Below are 17,882 nucleotides of genomic sequence, written 5' to 3'. Positions count from 1 at the left end.
GTGTCACTCATTTTATTCCCATATACAGGTTGACACTACACTATTAAATATAGACAATACAGAAGCATTAAAAACAAATACTGTTTAAAAACTTTAAAAAACACATATTGCTTAAAGCTTAGATGGTATTTCCCTATAGTTTTTAAAGTGAATTCAGTGCTAACAATAGCTGAGGCAGCTTCCCATTCAATTGTACCCCTAATTTTACAGGGGCTACTGTCAAGGTGTTGAGTCAGGCTCCATATATGGCTTTGCTGCTGAGTGCACTGAGCTGGAAAATAAACTGGAACATCCAGGTGACCACACATAAGGCCCTCAGATTGCTAGCTTTTGGTCCCTATCACAGTAAAAAGAAAGAAGTCAGAGGCCTTTTTAGTTCAGTGGCACTGCATTAAACCATAAAAAAATGAGAACAGATATACTTCCCTACATGTTAAAAATTCGATTAAAATGGAATTATTTTAGTAAGAATTTTATCCAGGTAGCACTTGCTACCTGGATAAAATTCTTACCAAAAACTCAGGTCTGTCCCTCAGTTTTGTTAAGTTTGGCTCTAAGTTTAGCTATCACCTTGACTATCTCAGCTTCCAGTGAAAAAGTCTGTAATTCATAGTTGCAAAGATGTGACAGCAGTGACTGAACAGGCATGCTACTGTACTTTACAGGGACATTCTTACACAGTTGTCATTGTAACATTTTACATTGTAAACACTAGTCTTCACAACACTATAGTTAAATTGCAGCATTATACATTGTAAAAGTCTTTTTCACTTAGCTAATTACTTTCAGAAACAAAAAGGAATACAGTTATTTTAATGAAGACTTTGGACAACTGAGTATTTACTGTGTTCTTACAAAGTTCTACTTCTAAAACAGGAGTGAGAAGTGTTCATCACTTGGCTGAGTTCAAGAGTCCATGCAAGACAAAGTTGAGAACTTCCTTAATTGATAGGGTGACATTCACTAGGTTTTCCATTTTTTAGTGAGTCCAATTTGATGCAAAACAGCCACCTCCTGTAAGAATCTACAGAATATAGTTAAAGCTTTTATACTTGAAAAGTTCTGCTTTCCAAGTCAATTGGCTCTTCATTTGTTAATATCAAAACACTAAAATAATGGTTTTCCAGACTTCAGCCTGGTACATGCCCAATATTTTGCATTTATAACTTGCAGCGATCAGAACTATACTATTTCACATAGTCTAAGCAAACCTACTAGCCTTTTTTTAGTCAAATAATGCCCAAATGCAGGAAGGCTACCTGATCTGCAAAATAATTTACCCCTCACTTTCAGGCATTATATTACTTAAACCAAGATAGTACCAACATAGCACTCAGGATTATTTTTAGCTACAGACCACTTGAAAAAGCATGACAGTGACTCACATGACCCAATTAGTTCCACTTACTGTCTTCTTGGAAATTGTTATGGTGGGGAACAGCTCTTGACCAGACAAGGATAAGAACTAGATCATTTCCTCAGTACACAGCAGCCTTGATGCTGTTGAAGATTCTCATGCTCTGTAGAACACCTGAACAAGCCTGTTTGAGATGTTTTAAGTTTGATACCCAGTAGCTGAGGCAGAAGACATTTAAGCCTTCTATAATTATTGGAAAGACCAACATGTAATGGGAGATCCATCTTATCCAAAAATGGGTACTTAAGGCAGGCACATAATCATCTTCACTCCTCCATTCTCAGTGGGAAGAGGGAACTGTACAAGCTGTCTTGGAAAGCATGGCAAGATGAGTCCTGCCCTAGACAATCAAGGAAACTGTTTAATGTGACAAAATGCAGTGAGGGCACAGTCCATCTGCTGTAGTTACATAAAGCCTACAAAGCCTGTAGGCAACAGGAACAGGCAGAGTTTTTATTGAGTAAGGCTGTTAAACACTACTGAGTTAGTGCTTTGATTCTGTTGTTCAAAGTTAGGGTGGATTTCTGAATTGAAACAAAATCAGAAGCAACTTACACATTTACAGCAGCTATTTAAAGAGGAAAACAGCATAAAAGGAAATTAAAATCTCATATGGAATAAAGGCATCCTCTGGAATAGTTTGCCTCAGTTCTGGGCACTGTTCTAAAGTTTTAGGAGTTCTAGTTCTAGCCTGTGGTACTTAAGCTGGAATACAGTAATTTTGCTATGTTTAAAACATACTTAATCATACTTTGCATTCCCAGACTTAAAAGCTATAAGATCTCTAGTAGGTAGCCTGAACAAGAGTTGTCTGTATTTTTATAGCTTTACACTTAAAAGGCAGGTAAAAATCAGATTATGATTTCATGGATTCTAGGACACCTCAGTAAGATTAAAATTGAGATTAATGAAACCCTTACTGATGCAATGTAATTAACACTAGGAGGCAGCAGCGCTTGGTCCCTTTGCATGATTACTTCCTTTCAATACCACTTATAATCAAACTTTTCACTACACATTTAACTGTTGCAGTAGTAATTCTAGAGTCCTGCTTACTCACTGAGATTGTGGAATGAAGCTAAGACTAGTGCAGGTTTCTGCTGCAGAAGTACAAGTGTGTTTCCTGTGAGAAGGTGTCCAGTCTGTAAAACACAAGCTTCAAAACAGTTAAACTGAGATAACCAATGTATGGAACTAACACACAAACACATCTGAACAAAACTTTGAAGCTCACAACTACAGCAATAATCTGCCTAAAGCTGACTTATCAAACTGAAAAGATTAATTTACAGCAGCTTGAGGAAAAAAAAAAACAGAGGATCTCACAAACAATGACTGTCTTACTATGTAGAAGTAGGACCTACAAAGTGAGAGTGTTCAAACTCCATTATATATTCTTGTTTACTAAAGGGTACCTCTCCTTCTTCCCCAAGCCCTCACCTCCCCCCCCAGTGAGGAGTTCACCAATTCTGAGAGGCAGAAAGCTTCTCAGGACTTCATCTACAAGTTTTATCAACATGATTCTCAAGTTTAAAAAGCTTTAAGAGCATACTTGTACAATACCACCAAATGGAATGCATATTGCACTCTGACCCCCACTGAGCATAATAGATACTCTTAAGTGTTAAAAATAGACTTCACTAGACAAGAGCCAGCCCTCTCCTTCTATAAACTGGCATTTACATTATTAAGCATAGAGTAAGTGTGACCACAAGCTTAATACAGTGGTACAACTTGATACTGGTAGAACAAGCAGCTGCTTATTGAGCAGCAGCTATCAGATAATGATTGTCTACATCAGTTATTTGGTACAACAGGCACAGCAACACAATCCTGTAGCTGCTTCTTGCCCTGAAAATTAATAGTTTATTCTAATGACCTTAGAAACAGCAATAAAAGTTAGCATCAGCAGATTCACTAATCAAACAAGGTTTTTTGAAAGTTTCTATATACAGACAATACTTGGTATTTGCCTGCCTAAAGCATCTACATTTATTAGTGCTGTTTACCAGATCCACTGGCTTTCCTGTTGTCTGTCTTAATACTTATTTTGGTAAAAGTATAAATCAAATAGTACTATAAATGCAAAGGCACCTCCATCACACCTTTAAAGTCTTTCCCCAACACCACCTCCCCATGACTTGGGCTTTTAAAATAAGGGACAACAGATTATTTGTAACCAAGATGAAAAAAGTGTTTGCTTTGACTCCCTGTATGCTGAGGTTCCCCCCTCCCACCCTAAAACAAGTCAACTGAAGCCTTAGAAAGATTCCCAAAAGGGGAATTGTTTAAAAGTTTGGGTAGCTATATCTAAAAGCCTCTTCAAATGTTATGGCTCCAACAATACACCCCACTGTGAGGTAGGTAGCCAAGATAAAAATATTGTAACAAATATTTTAACAGCTGGAAACTCCCTATAAAAACCTTGCATAAGTAGTTTGGTTCCTTGCACCAGTGTCCTGATATGCGTAGCTTCTTCTGAAGATGCCTAAGGGAATCCAAATTCACCGAGCTCTTGCTGAATAGCATCTCATATACTCTGTCATCCAAGGGTTATCTGGTGGGGAGGGCTTTATTCGCCAAGCTTTCTCTGCTTCTGCCGATCGCACTCGCCTCTGAGAAAGCTTCCTTTTCTCCACTTGTCTCCTGTTCTTTGCTCGTAGAGCAGATTCATGAATCTGAAAGACCAGAGTTAGTATTACAGCAGGAAAACAGCCAAGGAACCCCCCCAAGAAGCTGAGGATCACTTTATATTTGTCCTAATACCCATCCCAAAGAAACAGGGTTTGCTAGCAAGATTGTATTTTCTTCTTTAATTTGTACTACCAACAGAAGAGAAGCACAGAAATTTGTTAAAAAAAGGCATCAAATTCTATCCTGCATTATCTTTCCCACTTCACACTGTTAAAAGATTCCAAAAATCTTGAGTGTTTTGCAGTCTTACTCTGACACATTGTAAAAACCTCAATTCCCTTACTTCTACCATTTTAAATTCTTAAACATTCCTCAGTATGCCCAAGCATCCCTTAAAACCTAAGCCATAGTAGTAAGACAAATCCCTAGAGACTCCTTACTAGAGACTGAAGAACTTAATTTTGAGAACATGCTGCAGGCACACCTACATACATTTTTATATTAATAAATTATCATATTTTCCCCAAATTTGATCTTAAGAGCCAGCTTCTATGTATGCTTACTTCTATCTCCAGATTTAAAACCCACCTCCCGGTTAGGGGAAGTAACACCTTTCAAACATTCAAGAAAAGTGACCTAGCTAGGCAGTAAGTAGTCAGTTCCCACTTAAAGAAACATCCTTAGTGACAAAGCACTACATAATTGCAAGTGTTTCAGAAGTGTCCTGCCCATTCACTCCAAACTCAAGACCTGATCTTAGGGGTTCTCTGTTTCTAGCATAAGAAACATTAAAAGTGTTAGAAAGTATAAATATCTCTGCTCAAGTCGGGCATTAACCTCTATTAGGCTTCAACATAAAGCACCAGTCAACTACTTCCACCACTGACCAAAGCTTATCAATCCAGTAACAGTACCCATTATCAGGAAGGGCAGCTTCTTTCAAGAGCTGCAAGGCCCAAGTTCCTCATTTTGCTCAAAGGGTTGAGCTGCCCAGGAAAAGACTATGCTTCAAACCCCTTTCTAAACAGCCCATCAGAAGTCAGCACTATCTTATACATCAAGAACACTACCCACCTTAATCCTCAGATATCTTGGGTCATAGATTTCAACTCTACATTAGCAGTAAGATAAAGACAAAACACTGACAGGGATAAATTAATGATTATGTTTTACTGGCCTAGGAGAGCTATAGAAAAGAAACGGATCTGTTGTAACACTCCAACCTTAGTGTTTCTTGCTAAGCCAGGAAACAGACCCCACTACCGCAGAATCCTGGTGCTGTCCATGAATTTTATTTGTGCTATTTTGCTAATATTAACACCAACTCTGCAATCCATCAGCCATCCAATAGACCATTCTGTCAGCAAAAAGTTCCCTGCTGGCAACCCACTGAAACAAGCTGCTAGACAAAGCAGCAAAGCTTTTGTACCTTCTCAGTGAGGCTCCTATTCCTAGGGAGTGCCCCAGGAAAAGTCACTCTTCCACAGCACAAGTGCTACCCCAGTGTTTATATACCTGCCTGCTGTGGGATGCCTGGTGCTAACTGCCTGCTGCTTTTCTCTTGTTTTCATGAAGTTCAGAATGCAGAAATACATTTATAACAGCCAGTTTTGCTGGTAGCACTGTAACAGCCAGAAACAAGATAATCAAGTTTTAATCAGAACTTGCAAGTATTAGTCAAACATGGGAAGTTTCAAAACCAATTAACAGTTAGGAGCTATTTGGACATGTCAAACCTCTTCAGGTTTATTGCTAGAATTTTTTTTTTAATAACTTATTGCTAGAATCTCTATGCACTCAAAAGGCATCCCTGAGAAGTTTTACCTAGATATTAGACATAGGTCTTACCCAGGCACTAAGTAGTCACGGCCCTTTAACAAAACAAGAGCTTTTACTTACTTCATTTGCTGAAGCAGAAGCACAGACATTGTGAGTTTTCTGGCTTCCAGTATCTGTCTGTCTTTCTCCCCACCCATACAGAGCAAATGGATGTTTATTCTCCTTTGGTGCATCTGTCTTTTGAGGACTTTTGGCTGATCTTCGATCATTACGACTGGACAAGGCACTTCGACTCGGACGTCGTCCTGTACGGCTGGTTTTATCGGCTTCCTTTACAGGATTGTCTTCTACATTTTTTTCTTGCTCTTCCCTCTGCTGCTTTTCTTGATCTTCTCTTTCTTTCTCTAAAGAAAAAAAAAGTTATGGTTTAAGCTCCCAATGCCAACATATTAATGTCTGATTTGCACAGCTTCTCTTCATACATCATTGAAGCTGTGCTTTTTTTAGAAATGGAAGAAGTCATTACTTCCTTAGCAACAGATGTATACCTTGCTTAAATGCCTTCATTCTTTCTTTAGTGACTACAATATTTCCAAGCCCATCCCTCTGTACATCAGCTTTCACATACATGCCTTTCACTAGTGAGGCTACAGATAACCAATAGCTCCAGGCAGTATTTGAAGGACTGTTTCCAGTGATCTTCTGTCTTCACTACTTCATCTTTCCATCTTTCAGACAGCAAACAGATGGACTGCTGAATGCCATGTAGATGCTGCCAGCCAGAGATGAAGTCTGATAAGAGTATGTGCAATATTAAATCCCTCATTATAAGCTTCCACAGAAAGAAAAAAGTGATTCATTTTCAAGCTCCCTGATTATACATACATCTTGATTACGGTTTTCTGTTTAGGGAGGAGAGGGGACTATGAAGCAAAGACGTACAAAGTGATAGACATCACCCTTGCTATCTGTTCTGTGAAGTATGTTTTACATTTGAAGTACCACTCTACAGGCAATACTCTCCAAGGCTCGCTTCCCCCACACATACTTTTTAAACCTTCCATAACAGGGTCCAGCATTTGTCCTCCAGGCACTGGGTATGTAGAGTAGAGTTTGAAATGGAGAATTTAAAGTCTGTATCATTGTTAACTTGCAGATGTAGACCAACACTGAAGGCTGAATCAGCATTATATAAGACATTAAATAATAACAGGGAAACAACTGTACCATAAGTTACAATCTTCTTGCATTATAGAGCTATGGAGGAACTAGTTTCCCTTTGTTTGTGGTGCCTCACAGCTAGCAGTTCTTGACATTTCCTGCATACTACTACTTATATACAAAAGTTCAGGTCTTAGACTTCAGATGAAGGAAGCCAATATCTGGTATAGCACTGCAATACTTCATAAATCTAAGAGAAAGGCTGGTAAGACAGTAAGAAAGGCTGTAAGCAAGCCTTACAATAAGGTTATACATTGTTTTGAACAAGTCTGTTTTATAACATCATTCAATATAGCCAAGCAAATGCCCTTGGATAACAATTACTGACTGGAAAAGAACAGCCAAAGATTTTTCCCACCTTTGAGATCTGTAATGTGTTACAAACTGGTGACAAGAGGTCTTGAACTATTCTGTTAATACTAATCTAAACTAATATCTTTGTCAATGATCTGGACAAGGGGATCAAGTGCACCCTCAGAAAGTTTGCAGATGACACCAAATTGGGCGGGAGTGTTGATCTGCTTGAGGGGAGGAAGGCTCCACAGAGGGACCTGGACAGGCTGGATTGATGGGCTGAGGCCAATTGTATGAGGTTCAACAAGGCTAAGTGCCAGGTCCTGCACTTGGGTCACAGCAACCCCATGCAATGCTACAGGCTTGGGGAAGAGCGGCTGGAAAGCTGCCCAGTGGAAAGGACCCAAGGGTGTTGGTCCACAGCCAGCTGAATATGAGCCAGCAGTGTGCCCAGATGGCCAAGAAGGCCAACAGCATCCTGGCTTGTATCTGAAATAGTGTGGCCAGCAGGACTAGGGAAGTGATTGTCCTCCTGTACTTGGCAGTGGTGAGGCCACACCTCAAATACTGTGTTCAGTTTTGGGCCCCTCACTATGAGAAAGACATTGAGGTGCTGGAGCATGTCCAGAGAAGAGCAATGAAGCTGGTGAAGGGTCTAGAACAGAAGTCTTCTGAGGAGCAGCTGAGGGAACTGGGGTTGTTTAGCCTGGAAAAAAGGAGGCTGAGGGGAGACCTTATTGCTCTCTACAACTACCTGAAAGGAGGTTGTAGTGAGGTGGGTGTCAATCTCTTCTCCCAAGTAAGAAGTGATAGGGCAAAAGGAAATGGCCTAAAGTTGCACCAGGCGAGGTTTAGGTTGGATATTAGGAAAAATTTCTTCACCGAAAGGGTTGTCAAGCATTGGACCAGGCTGCCCAGGGAAGTGGTAGAGTTGCCATCCCTGGAGATATTCAAAAGACATGTAGATGTGGTGCTTAGGGACATGGTTTAGTGGTAGACTTGGCAGTGCTAGGTTAATGGTTGGACTCGATGATCTTAAAGGTCTTTTCCAACCTGAACAATTCCATAATGATTCTAATCAAATATACTGCTTACAGTATGTAGTGAAATATGACTTTGGAAAAAAGTAAATACACAGAACCCTGTTTTAGTTCTCCATCCTGCAAAAGTCTTCAACAGTAGTGTGGACAAGTTGGAGGTGTATGCTAGACACTGAGCATGACCCCTAAGCATTGTAGACACAAGCAGACATTGTGATCTGATGTCTCTGACTTTTAGGCCAACCATACCTTTTTATATAAAGGCAACTAAAGCCTTTTATTAATCTAACAGCACAGCAGTACACTAGTAAGTGATTCCCTTCAAGTGTCTACCTTTAAGCATTAGATGCTGCCTTCTGCTAGACACACACAGCAATACATTCAAACTCTGCTGACATAAACGTGCTGAACTTGCAAGTTTTCTTCCTCACCATCTATTTCTGGTTGTGGTAGGAACCTGTGCAAGCTACCTCTGTTCCAAGTTGCGGCACTTTCAGCCACCACCAGTATACACTGATGTGTATAGAGGGAATTCCTCCACTGGTGTAGAAGGAGTTGGCCTAGTTTAAGGCTTGCTTACAGATTGAGAGGTTGACCACAAATAACTAGAACAAATTTTACCTAAGCATCTTCATTAAAAGCAGAAGGGCTTGCCAATCCTGTGACACAATAGCAATCATTCTTGCTAATTGCCATGATTTAGCTAGTCAAGCAAGTACATGCCCAGTCTGACACTGCTTTAATTTTGTTTCTGCATCCATCCAGCTCTGATGAAATGGAAGTTACCTGCCTGGCACACTGGTTAAGCATCCAGTTAAGCATCCATTTACTCTTACACTCACTTTGTGCTTGTATGGTAAAAACATGAAGACTTGCCACATGCCCCAGCACTCCTATAAGGTGAGCCTCATGCTCTCTCTTGCTAGCTGTTAGTCTTGCCAGCACATTTCTACTTGCTGCCAACCAGCACAGAAGCCCTGGTGCTGGGCCCTGTTCAGGCCAGCCTATACACACATGCCTTCCAAGCTGTGCAGGTGCACCATTCAGCTACAGATGATACTGCAGTACAGCTCAGTATTTGGTTAAGGGTAGCCAGCCGTGTTGAAGTATTTGGAGCTGTATTTGTTAAGAATTCAGTTGAGTGTCCCCACAAAACAACCAAGAGTAGTAGTCAAGGCCAAAGGAGCAGAGTGAGAACAAAATCATAGGCCACACAAATTTCATATATCTAAGTACTGGGTGCACAAAGTTTCAGTCATTATAGCCAAGGCTGGATAAAAAGCAAGCAGCAGTGACCTCAGTGTCGTAAAATACCCACTTTGCATAGCGTCCTCTGGGACACCTCTAACAAGGCAGCTCATTCATCACAGCTGCAACAGGCAGCACAGAGGTATCCCCTTGCAAAATACTATCCATGCATCTCTCTACCCAGCCCACTCCTAAGAAAGGACTGGCTAGGTCCCCTTCTGTGTAAGACACCATTATCAGAAGGAAGCACTGTTTTGCAAAAATAAAACACTGACGGGGGACATATTGCTGTCATTTCTGAAACAGGAGTGCTTTTGTTTTGGGAAACTGTTCCATCCTCCATTCAAGGGAAAATGGCATCTTCCTTCTCTACAAAGGGGAATGGAGCAACACAGAGTTCATGAGCAGCAGAGGTGGCATTTAAAGACTTAAAAATACAGGAAAGTGGGGACTCCACAATTGCATGGATACTCTAGCTTTAAGATACTACTTCAAGGCAACAGCCATGCATGGAGATGCTGCTCACTAGGGTATAGTTCCAGCTGGTGCAGAAATGATTGAGCCAGCTTGTCCCAAAATAGCAATAAAAGCATATGGGTAAATGGCACGCAGAGTCCTGTGCACAGTCTTACAGTAAATGCTGTATGCCAGAGCATACTATAGCACCTTATAAGCACCTGCTATTAGAGCAGATATTTCAATTAATTCACTCCTACAGTGCATTTATACAGAACTCAGTTGGTGAAGGCACAAGGCAGGTATCTTTAACAGTTATTCAAGCCTTTTACTTAAAACTATAGTTTATATCCAAGCTATTTTGTTAGGCACCCCTTTTCCCAGGAAGGTAGAAAAGCAGCAGTTGATAGCAGGGAAGGAGTTAGACCCAGCTGCTCAGGCAGCCCAACCACCAGCAACACCTACCCATCTCCTTCCCATGCAGCATGCCAGCTCCAGCAGACACAGGAAACTGAACTGACTGGCTGCAGCATTACAGGGATTAAAGAAGAGAGGGGAAAAAGCTAGGAACATTTAAAACAGCAGCATGGATGCTAAGCAGAGCACACTGCACAGGAGGGGATTAAGTGCTTAGCAGGCAGAACAAGGCTGCCAGGCCCACCCAATATGGCTGTTGAAAGCCCCTGCCCAGAAGAGGTCACTTAACCCTGCCATGTTGCCCAGCTTGCATAACAGCCCCCCTCCAGGGCTCAAGCAGGAGAAGCTCAAGTGGAGCTTTCTCCCCCTCCCACAGTACTGCATGCTCTACAAGGCAGACCAGAATCCCATCTCAAAGGCTCTGCTGACTTACTAGAAGTATCAACAACCTTCTGATTAGACCCACAGGTCCTAGGGATCAACAGTATTATCTCTATATAGAGATGTTTGCTCCTTACAGCACTACCTCGCTGTTCAGAAGCAGCACTTTGTGCTTAAACTGCCATGGGCAGAACTCAGTTTCCTGCTTTAGTACAAACACCTCCAAACAGGGCAGGTCTCCAAGGCCTCTTGAAGGGGGCATATACTCAGTTGTGGGTTATGAACTGACAACAGCTGGGTAGAAAGTAGTTACTGCAGCTGAAACATTGCAACATCATTGCTTCAAAACAGATCTTGTATGAAGCAGCATTGGAGCTACCAGCAACACAGCAGTTCAAAGTTGATTAGATTCACACAAACTTCATCTGCAGCAGAGTTCAGAAAGCAATGACTGGCTTGGCTTGATAGCAAAGCTCATTTCCAACCAAAAAAACTGGAGCAACTTTGAATCACAGTACTATAAACCCCTAAACTGACACTGTTGCCTTCTTCCCTCACCACAAGCTACTCCTTCCCATGTTCTTGGGCCAGCAAATACACCCAAGATCACAGCAGACAAGATCAGGGAACAAGTTTGAAATTGGATCTTCTACAGAGTTGCACTAATCCAGATCAGTCACTTTCCAACTACTGTGTAGCAACTGCTTTGATACCAGCTTGTCACTGCTGTCATTTAAGACCTCTGCACAAAAACGCTGAAGGCGAAATGGCAATAAGGATTGAAAGATGCCTTCACCCTGCATGTGTGTGCAGCAGTATCATTTCACAAGCAACAGGTCTGACAGCAGTGCTGCTGCCAAGAGCTCCTGTCTTTCAGTTACCAGCCCGCTGGGTTCTGTTGACAGTTTTGAGGATGTGTCAACTAGACCAGTTGATTTAGGTCAAGATTTTGTTGGATTATGTTTAAAGCACATCTGTGCCTGGGCACATTCTACAGAAAAGTCCCACAAAGAGTTGCTGCAAGTGAAGGACCAAAAGGAATTAACCCAAAGTTGCCACCAAGCACACCTTAGTATCACTCAGCTATAGCTTAAGCGTGAGATACAGTGACAAAATGGGTTTGTCCTACATGCTATCTCAGGTGTTCACGCTGGCAGTACTTTAGACCAACACCACTAAACCTTAAAGTCAAGCTGCATACATCAGCTTTCTCTACACACACCAAAAGCATTTACAAACTGCTTTACAAATGCACACAGGGTCATCTTAACAAGGGAAAGGAGCAACAGTGGCCACAAACACCATTATGAATTGGCTTTACCTCAGATACTAGGCAATGTTAGTGCTGGCCAAACGTACGTAGCCACAAGCACTGTCAATACCACTCAGCCAGAAATCAGGCTCCCCACAGAACAGAGGGAAGCAGCAGTAGCCAGGTAACAACCAGGATGCTGCAGCATGTGGGTGGATGTCAGATTCAGAAGACAAAAGATGTCATCAACATGAGCACACTCAGCTACCCCCACAGCACTTCAGTATAATTAAGTTCTTCCAGAAAAAAGCAGTTGAATAATGGAAGATTCACAGAGTGGTGGTTTCTATGTTATCTCCTCTGCATGTTTTAATTAGTCAGCTGCTAAGCAAAAGAAAAATACATCCTTGTAGTTGTCCAATACTGAACAAGTTGCTTGCTTACATATTAGTGTACACACCAATATACAATAAATTTCCACTTCATCCAGCTGCCTAAGCAGAGTTGTTTTCAGTCCTTTTGCTAAGGACTTGCAAAGCTCTTAAATACTGGCAGAACTTAGAAAAACATTTATCCTAAACCACTTGGCAAAGAAGTGCAGGTTAGGTAGAGATTTTTCTCCCATTATAAATGTAAAATAGCAAGGACCTAATAGAACATTAGGTATTCCCTTACAGCAGCCATAGGAAAGTTGCATCAGCTATAGAGGCACAATTGCCCAAAACCCCATAGATGGACAGGCCACTGTTGCTCCACAGTCCCTTTGCCACTGGGATACAGTAAGTGAGGACACAACTAAGCATGCACTGGATAGTCACACATGCCATCACTGACCACAGAAAGTGCCTACATTAGCAGCACATCCACACCTATCAAGCTTTTATCCACTGCCAAAACTGACCCTACCAGAATCAGGCTACCAAGTAACTCCAACCGGATCTCTTCCCAGAGGAGTCAGGGAGAGCAGCAGGGAGCAGGCCAAGGACTGAGCAGAGTGCCCTGACCAGCAGCCTCTAGCCTTGGCAACTGCCAGTCCCACCTAGAATGAGCAGGCTACCTGCTCCACCCCACTGGCTCAATGAGCAGAAGAATGAAATTCTGGTCCTCACCACAACTGCCCAAGATTGGCACATGTTCAAACTGCATCAGAGAAGGTGGAAGTGCCAAGTTCTGAGCCCAGCTTCAACAGCTTCCACCGTCCTCTCACTAGAAGCCAAGCCTTTAGACTGCCCATCAGAACATGTCACCTTTTCCCATGCAACTATTCCCTCCTCTTTCGCAGTTCCTTAATGCTTCTTCTCACTGAGATGCTACATACTTCCTTCTTCCACACATACTCCCCAGTCTAGCTTCCTCAAGGCCACTAATACGTTGTTACATACTGGTGAACTGGGATGCTTCCACCACTACACAGCTTCGGAGAGATGGAGTGCATTACCCTAGCGTGCAGCAGCCGTGTGCACCCCCATATGGGGGCTAGGTACCACAGGCCCACCCAGCCACAAGGACTACAGCTCACTGCAAAACCCCATATCACTAGCATGCTCTGAAACACCAGGCCTCCCAAACAGATGACAGCATAGCCAAAGCTTTTGTGTAACACGATATTCTTAAGGACCATGAATGCAGTTTAGCCTTGAATATCAGAATACATGTCCTTCTGGTAAGCTCAGGCCCCAAGGGACACTGAAAGAGACCAATTAGTCTCCCCACTCCAAACAAGCACATCTAACCCCAGAACAACCCCCAGGCAGCATGAGGCTTAACAGAACAATTCCCAAGGATTTTCCCTACTACTGTGCAACAGATATACAGCCGATTCAAAATACATTGCAAAACACCGATCAATGGCTGCCAGATAAAGTTTTCTTTCATTATAGGTAAGACACAATATCCTATGGGATAAAAAAACCCACCAACTTCAGAAGCTTGACAGTGTTGTTACCTGTCTACCCACTGCACAGTTAATTCTTGAGACATCGAAAGGCAAGATATGCTAGAAGAGAGCAAAATACTATTAGCTCTGCACCTGCTTAAGCCTATGGAGTTGTCTGCACTCAGCTACAACCCCAAGACCAAACCTCAGGTAGCGTTAAAAACCAAGCGTTCAGCTGAGACAGATTACGCGTGCAAATCCAGGACAGCAATCGCGTTAAGTGCTGGCCACTGGCACACAGTCCAACTTGCCACCGCTTTTGCCAGAGAACCTGCTTACATAACGGCAGCGATGCTCCGCTCCCATGGCAACCGTTTACATAAGCGGCTGTGACTCAGGATGAGAGGTACCACCGCTCGGCTCTTTAAAGAGACGCCTCCGATGCCGCAGCTACGGCTTCTCTGCAGGCCTAGCGAGGACCTGACTAATGGCACGTTATTGCCTTCAGTGAGGAAGGGCGAGCACTTGGGAAAGTGACTGGGGCCCCACCTGATGAGAGGCTTCACCCCCGAGCCCCCGCTGGTCTGGTTTCCTACGCACCTCCTTTGGAGGGTACTACGAGGGAAGCCTCGCACCCCTCCCCGCCCGTCCGACACCCCCCGCCGCCTGCCTTCCTCAGCACCGGCCCTGCAACACCGCTGTCCTCCCGCAGGCACCGCCCGCCCCGGGCCCCTGCGGACACCCCCGCCCGAGGGCGGGCAAGACGGGCCAGGGCGGGGGCCGGGCACCCCCGCACGGTCACCCCGCAGGGTCCGGGCGCCGCCGAGGAACTAGGAGCGGCAGCCCACACCCCGCCAGGGCCGCCCGGACGGAGCCATCTTTGACGCCCCCCGCAGACACCCCCCCGCACCGCCGCCATTACCCCCGCTCCGTACCGGGGCTCCCCCCTTCTGCCTCGCTCGGCGCTGGCGCTGGCGCCGCCGCCTCCTCCTCCTCCTCCTGCGCGGCCGCGGGGCTGCCGGCGCCCGGCGGCGAGGGTGAGCCGGCGGTGCTGCCGCCTCCGCTGCCGCCGCTGTCCTGCTCCCAGCCGTCCCACAGCCAGGGCCGGTGCGCCTGCTCCAGGAGGCGGCGGCTGAGGCGGTAGCGCAGCAGCTCCAGGTAGCAGGCGCCGCACGACTCCCACTTGGGCTCCTTGAAGCGCTTCATGTACTCCGTCTTCACGCGCCGCGCCGGCACCACCATGGCGGGGCCGAGGCGATGATCTGCCGGGATCCGCCGCCGCCACCGCCGGGATCCGCCGCCGGCCGAGCCCGCCCCCTCCCGCTGCAACGTTTAAATCCAAACAGCGGCGCCTGGCCCCGCCCCCGCCCGCCCCGCGCCAATCGCCGCGCGCCGCCGCCGCCGCCGCCCCCTCCCCAACCGCCACCCCTGGCTGGCGTCACGGCGCGCGCGGGCCCGTCCGGCGGGGATGCGGCCCCAGCGCCGCCGCGCGGGGGGGCAGTGACGTGGAGTCGACGCGGAGCGGAGAGGAAGCGGGCGGAAACGCGGCAGCGCGAGCGGCAGCGCGAGCGGCGGCGCGGCAGCGCCGCCCGAGCCCCCGCCCGTAGCTCGGGAGCGGCTCCCAGCGCCAGGCGCGGGGCTCAGCCGGGGCGGGGCCCGGCGCGCTGCCCCAGCACCGAGGGCCGCCCGGGCCGGCAGCCCCGCTTCGCCTGCGCTGCTGCCGCCTCCCGCACCCCGGCGAGTCTTGAGCGGGCCAGGACGGGCGCCAAACCGGGCGCCCTCCAGCAGCCGCCGGCTCCGGCGGCCCTGGGCTTCGCAGTAGCGGGGCTGGAGCCCGGGTGCTTCCCCGGCGCCGGCTGAGGCGGGAAACCCGCCCTGCCGCCCTGCCGAGGAGGCAGCGTGGCGCGGCCCTGCTGCTGCCGGAGGAGATTTAAAACCGCAGAGCGCGTGCAGTGCGTCACAATCAATGCGTTTGGAGGAATTCCTTTTTTGTGCAGCGCCGCGGCAGGGGCAGCTGCTGATTTAAGCTCTGTTTCTGCAAGACAAAAAAGAGGGGTCGCAGTAGGGGGCTGCCGAGGGGCGCAAAGGCGTCTGCGACCGCAGGGACCTCTCTCCATTTTGCACTAAGCCGCTTTAAAAATCCATCTCCAGTGAGCGGCAGAATAGGATTCGCCTCCTCCAGCCCTGCCTTAGGCGGCCGGGGTCGCTTGGGAAATGCAGCGCTTCGGCGGGAAACGCAGACAGCGGGGCGGCCTCTGCAGCCTCAGCTCCCGCACGCCTGCGGCGAGGCACGGCCGCGCTGGCCCGGCCACGCCGCGCTCCTCCGCCACAGGGCTGCGCCCCTCGGCCTGCGGGCCACGGCGGGATGTTTCCCGCTCTCTCTCACGCTCCCTCTCTGCGGCATCGCACCCGAATCCTGCCCCGTGGGCTACGATTGCCCTGCGGAGGGTTGCCGCCGTGCCGTCGCCACCGCGTCGCGCACGCGTCGCGACACCCCTCTGAGAGAAGACAGCACGATCGCCCTCGTCCAGCCCCAGCCCTCTGGCCGGCAGGCTGCAAACGCCCCATTTTGGGTAGCTGCGGGCCTGCTTTCCCTCCGCAGCAGCTTTCCCTCCGCCGCTCCGACACAGGGGGGCACTGACGGATTTTCAGAAGCAGTTGTAGGAAACTGCCGCCTTTTTTTTTTTTTATAACAAGGGGGCAAACGGTATTTTTTCCTTGCCTTGCCTTGTGCCTCCCCGAACTGGCACAAATGAAAAAATGCAAGCTGACACGGCTACCCGGGATGGAAAACGCTGGCCCAGACTGTTCAGTGTAACAAAAGTGCTGGTGGCTGTGATGTGAGGGGACGGTGGCTGTACGCAGCACCTCTGCCTGTGCAGCAGGTTGATGCAATCCCTGATGCAGCTGATGTCACCAAACTGGTGTAGTTTAATTGATGCTCAGACCGAGTAGAATACAGCTCCCAGATTTTACATGGACCGGTTGAGGCTTTGCAAGCCGGTGGTGCCCTGGGGTGTGGGAGGAGGGCACAGATGTTGCCTGACCTTTGCAGAAGCACTGGGATATTTCCCTCCAGCCCTCACAGCCCCCCAGCCCTTGCAGTTACGGCAACAGCCCCGTGCCAGCGGGATATTGGGAAAATCCAGGGTCGTCCCCCCCCCGGCAGTTCAGGAAAATGCCATCAGGAGAGGCCAATTGCACTGGCGTCCAGGGCCTGGTGCCACAGGCAGGCATGTTGTACAGCTGCATCCATAAAGCTATTAAGCTCCATTTTAAAACCGGTTAGAGCTTCTCCAGCTCCCTTCAGCTCTGCCGGCTGCTCTCAGGGGTAGGCAGCAATGGAGCTACAAGGGAGCAGAGCCTGGGCAGTGTACCTACCGGGAAGGCAGGCACAGAAATAGCACCCCTGACATGCCAGCCATCACACAACAGCTTCAAAAATGAGTGAGGAACTGCTTCTGAGAGCACCTTCTCGCCATGCTGTGCCGTGCATGGTGCCCTATCCACGGCAGACGTACAGGAGCCTTGCCTACATGCTTCGCTGGAAGAAAACCAGGCAGATGCAGCAGTTTTTCCCCTCTCAGTGCTATCCTGGGGATTACATTTGGAGCTGCCTCAGTATCCCCACTGAGGGCTCCGGTGGCAGCTGGGTTGTCCCCGCTGCCTTCTCCCATTGCCCTTAGTGGTACCTCTGTGGTCCCACTGCGCTCCAGCCATGCCCTCGGCACCACCTGCTGTAACGGAGAGCGTTTCTTGGAAAATAACAGGGGACAATTGGTATGAAAATACCTGTAACTGAAGACAGCACTAGAGAAGGCTGCTGTAGCAGCACTGGCTAGAGACGAGAGCAGATTACTCCCCAAT

General features: G+C 46.9%; 1 protein-coding gene across 1 annotated transcript; it reads right to left on the bottom strand.

Annotated features, from left to right (window-relative positions):
• On the bottom strand, positions 1-15,348 carry CCSAP (centriole, cilia and spindle associated protein). Its single transcript, XM_072856333.1, has 3 exons — positions 14,951-15,348; positions 5,951-6,234; positions 1-4,095 (listed from the first exon to the last, which is right to left on the bottom strand). The coding sequence occupies exons 1-3, from the start codon at positions 15,255-15,257 to the stop codon at positions 3,922-3,924; spliced, it is 765 nt and encodes a 254-aa protein (XP_072712434.1). The 5' UTR covers positions 15,258-15,348; the 3' UTR covers positions 1-3,921.
• Positions 15,349-17,882: the final 2,534 nt, after the last annotated feature.

Source organism: Ciconia boyciana, chromosome 3 (genome assembly GCF_034638445.1).
Source record: "Ciconia boyciana chromosome 3, ASM3463844v1, whole genome shotgun sequence".
Taxonomy (NCBI): domain Eukaryota; kingdom Metazoa; phylum Chordata; class Aves; order Ciconiiformes; family Ciconiidae; genus Ciconia; species Ciconia boyciana.
Note: the sequence above shows the minus strand (reverse complement) of the source record. Positions and strands in the feature narration are given on the sequence as shown.